The sequence below is a fragment of the Haliotis rubra genome, unplaced genomic scaffold (assembly GCF_003918875.1).
Source record: "Haliotis rubra isolate DU_JTF1 unplaced genomic scaffold, ASM391887v1 Scf2127, whole genome shotgun sequence".
Lineage (NCBI taxonomy): Eukaryota > Metazoa > Mollusca > Gastropoda > Lepetellida > Haliotidae > Haliotis > Haliotis rubra.
Window position 1 is genome coordinate 14,366 of NW_025766145.1, and position 4,032 is coordinate 18,397.

At 42.5% G+C, this 4,032-nt stretch overlaps 1 protein-coding gene across 2 annotated transcripts; it reads right to left on the reverse strand.

Annotated features, from left to right (window-relative positions):
• Positions 1 to 1,222: 1,222 nt before the first annotated feature.
• Positions 1,223 to 3,571, reverse strand: LOC124276755. Of its 2 annotated transcripts, none has more exons than XM_046712408.1 (3): positions 3,298 to 3,571; positions 2,145 to 2,447; positions 1,223 to 1,423 (listed from the first exon to the last, which is right to left on the reverse strand). In XM_046712408.1, the coding sequence occupies exons 1-3, from the start codon at positions 3,425 to 3,427 to the stop codon at positions 1,257 to 1,259; spliced, it is 600 nt and encodes a 199-aa protein (XP_046568364.1). In that variant the 5' UTR covers positions 3,428 to 3,571; the 3' UTR covers positions 1,223 to 1,256. The 2 variants fall into 2 exon arrangements, with proteins under 2 accessions (XP_046568364.1, XP_046568363.1); XM_046712407.1 differs by having other exon boundaries at positions 1,223 to 1,453; positions 3,298 to 3,567.
• Positions 3,572 to 4,032: the final 461 nt, after the last annotated feature.

The window sequence follows — 4,032 nt, forward strand, 5'->3', positions numbered from 1 at the left end:
CAGAGGATGTTATTCTGGCCTATTTTAAGTTCGAGTCCCGGAGCATTCCTCTCACATGAACTTTGATACTTAAAACTGAACCTTTGACGTTTCTCATAAACACAACCACTTTCATGAAACTCGTTGTGCACATGCATTACCTGCACCCAGGCGCTGTAAAAGCACTAGGAATTGTGGAACTCAATCACTTTGAGAAAATGCCACACTTGACACAAGGCGAAAGGAATCAGGTTATCGGTATGGTCAGCCAAGGTGCTTCAGATGTGATGATTGCCAGGCACTTTAATGTGCATCCATCCACTGTAAGTCGACTCAGACAACGTTTTCGGGCTACCGGAAGTGTTGCTGATCGTCCGCGACCTGGTGCACCACCTGTGATAACAGTTCGACAAAACCGCAATATCCGAGTTTCACACTTGCGAAATCGGTTCCAAACAGCTGATGATTAGGCAAGGACAGTTGGGACGCCTTGCTACCTTCAACATCCGGTGTCGTCACCCGTACCGTGGTCCAACCTTATTTGCATCGCCACAGACTTGCGCCAAACTGTGTCCTTGAACATGATCGTTTTGGAGGGGGTGGTGTCATGATCAGACCACAGACCATCAGAGGCTGCAGACCATCCAACAGCTGTTCCTGAGAAATGTGTGTCTTTCAATGCCCCAAAGACTGCGAGCATGTCTTGCAGCGCACGGTGGACACACACGATATTGACTGCAAGTGACCCCTCCTTTGTTTGATGTCGTTGTTGCGTCACTGATGTTGTTGTTGACTGGACATTTTCAGATGAAATTATTCACAGATGTTGAGTTAAAACATATCTGCCAGTTAAGGTTTATATATGTTGAAACTAGTGTGAGTAAAGAAAGTATTAATGTCAAATTGCATTTTTAATTGCTTTCAGGATATTACACACATTGTATTATACCAATTCAGATTGTATTTAGTTGCTCTTGTTACTTGACTTGAACGATCCCTAACTATGCTAATGTGTGTATCTCAGAGCAGGGTAACGTGTACATTCTGTTATGGTTTATGAGTTTAGCTCAGGCACAGTCTGTCGTATGTTGATTCCTCCTTCCCGTTGCTATCATGGACAGGATCTTTCAGTGCTATGCCCATACACTTGAGGCAAAGCTCTGTGAGTTGCCTTGCTGCTTGCTACACTTCCTTTCGTGGTGATATCCAATAATAACTTCGGAATAACCCGCACAGGATAATCCTTCAAAGATACATTGGGAGATTCAGAAGGTTGGTTAGAAGAGGTGTTTCACATCTGTATTTGCTTGTTTCCTACCGCGACAGCAGCAGCAGATGACAGTGATGATTATGACGATAATAACACCTGAAGAAGCTCCTACTGCAATTATCAACAGAGTTGAAGCGTCCGATGACGACGGCGTACTTCCTGCAGCAGTAGTTCCTGGGGAAAGAGTGGTTGGTGCATTACTTCCTGTAAGAGAATACATTGAGCTCTTTTCAAAACAGTCAGTTATTATTTTGTATGTTCAATAGCAGCAAATTGTGTTGGCAAATATGTTGGATGATGTGAGTCTGGTGATGTGAGTTATGAAGATGGACTATATATCAAATCTTCACTTTTACAAGATATTCGCTCTGACAATTACATGTGTATATGTAAGGTGCCATCTCCCATTTCGTCGACGTTGGCATTCTCTATTGGACTGATGGAGGTTCATCAACGTTTTGCCTGTGCTTGAACACGACATTAAGAGTATTTTTCTCTCTAATGCGCCCATCGAACACGATCAAGTATGTTATGGCGCACTCCTTTGAGCAGGGCACATTTGGTGGCATTAGCACAGTAGGAATCAGGGAATCCACTCTTCTTTTAATGATTGCATGTGTTCGTCAGAATTTCATCATATATTTCATGGACGAGCATGCACTATATACCTGCCCTTTGGACCGTCAAGAGTGAATGAGTGAGTGAGTATGTCTTTACGCCGTTTTAGCAATATTCCAGCAGGAGACACTAAAATGGGCTTCACACATTGTACCTACCTGGGGAATCGAACCCGGCTGGGGACAGGCGAACGTTTTAACAACAAGGCTACCCCACCGCCTCTAAAACATATATGATATTTGAGTGATATGTAAAACATGCCACGAATAATACCTACTGTTTGGCTGTAGCTCTTGTAAACCTTCAGGTGTAATATTCCACTGATGATTGTCACAGGCAAAGCCAAGCTTCAAGTCCCCGAAGTGTGTTTGTGTCACATTAATGGGTATGGTGTCGGTCAGGGTCATGTTGGTATTGTTCCTACCAGACCCAAGTGTATAGTTGACACTCCCAACCTGTAGTGTTAGGCGTAAGGCCCCAGAGCAGTAGTAGCCTCCAATGTCCACTGTGAGGGTTATTCGGTTACCCAGATTCACACAATCAACATCCACGTCACTGGATATATTGACCGTGGGAATCTCTAAAACATTAAAGATTGCATAACTGTATCAAATATCCTACTTTGTGCAACACAAATGTCATTGGTCGTATTGTGACATGCCGAATACGAGTAGAATAAATGAAGTCAAGATAAGATAAGTATGCTTCTCTCGAGGGTAATACGGTCTGATGTATGCCTCTTTGTAGCAGTGTCACCCGAGCCGGTAGGCGAGGGATGACACTGCTACAAAAAGGCGTACATCGAACCGTATTACCCGAGGGAAAAGCATACAACGTATTTATCTTACCGCCATGTTAAATGTACAAAATATCATCATATTTTATGTTAAAGATCGCGACCGATCGCGTCAGCCTCTCGACGGGGTTTTAAATTTAGTGAAACATATTCGTAGAAGCTTAAAACTGCTATAAAATGGTTAATTGTGTTTAAGTTGAGTGTGCAAACCACTCAATGTATAATATACCTTAAATAAAGCAGTGAAAGCCGGTAAAATAAATATGTATAAAGTTAACGCAAAACAGCTGATCGAACGGTTTTCGAACTCTGGGCACGGGATGCGTCATATTATGACATCATACGATTGTTAGCGCTTTTAAAAGCTACTCGGCGGAGAGTTTGGCGGTTACCGTGGCAGCGGGAAATATTTTTTCCAGTTGTCACCCTCCTGGGAGGGTAACACGGAAACTCGTTAAAGCGTCATTGACCAATGAAATTAAAATATTTTACATGAAGGTAAGACAATCAACATCATCCTATTTTGTAAATTGCCCTCAGTCTATGTAGATATTTAATCTGACTCACTGGATGCTGTTGCTCATAATAGTTGCTACTGCTTTGCCTAGTTCACACACCACAAAATTCTACTTACTTGTGAGGATGAGAGTACAAACGGATTTCCCTTCATCTCCTCCCTCAGAACATGACCAGTTCCCCTGCATGACGTGGCTGTGCACTGAGTATTGTAAGCTCTGTCTGAGTTCTGCTGACGATGCTAGCATTATAGCCAGTTAGATTGGTGCAGGGTGACGGGGAACACTGTGGTGCTGGTCCACACGGGCAGGTGTAAATGATATTAGTGACGTTGACAGACGTGGAACAGGTAATTCGGACAGAGTCATCCAAAATGCTATGTCAGGACAATTTACTTCAGCTTTCCCTGAGACAAAACAAAAGGAAAACATTTGTACGGTTTACATGACTGTATAACATTGGTCCATGCTCTCGTTCAGACCATCTCTGTCCACGATACAGCCGCAAACACAGTACGCCGAAAAATAAATGAGTGAGTGAGTGGGTTATTATCTATCGTCAAACTGGCAATATTTCAGCCGTATCGTGACGAGAACAAGTAATTGTTATGTCATATAATCAGTAAAATAGAAAATTAAAAGCGTGTTGACGAAGAACAGTAAAACTACTAGTATATTACAGATATCCATTCAAAACTGGCAATTAAATCTAAAACACTTTAACTAGAAATAACAAGACAATGTAAAACAGGGTATAGATTGCCAACAACTGAAGGTAGATCACCATACCCGGGACCATAGGGACTTACAGTACATTTGCTTCCTGCATGGACCCTAGCTGGATTTACACCATC

Excerpts from the sequence above, each read along its gene's own strand:
- LOC124276755 (XM_046712407.1), bottom strand. The coding sequence starts at position 3,427 with ATGCTAGCATCGTCAGCAGAACTCAGACAGAGCTTACAATACTCAGTG. Across the intron at positions 2,448-3,297 it reads TTGTACTCTCATCCTCACAA|AGATTCCCACGGTCAATATA; the intron begins GTAAGTAGAATT and ends TTAATGTTTTAG. Across the intron at positions 1,454-2,144 it reads ACAAGAGCTACAGCCAAACA|GAAGTAATGCACCAACCACT; the intron begins GTAGGTATTATT and ends ATTCTCTTACAG.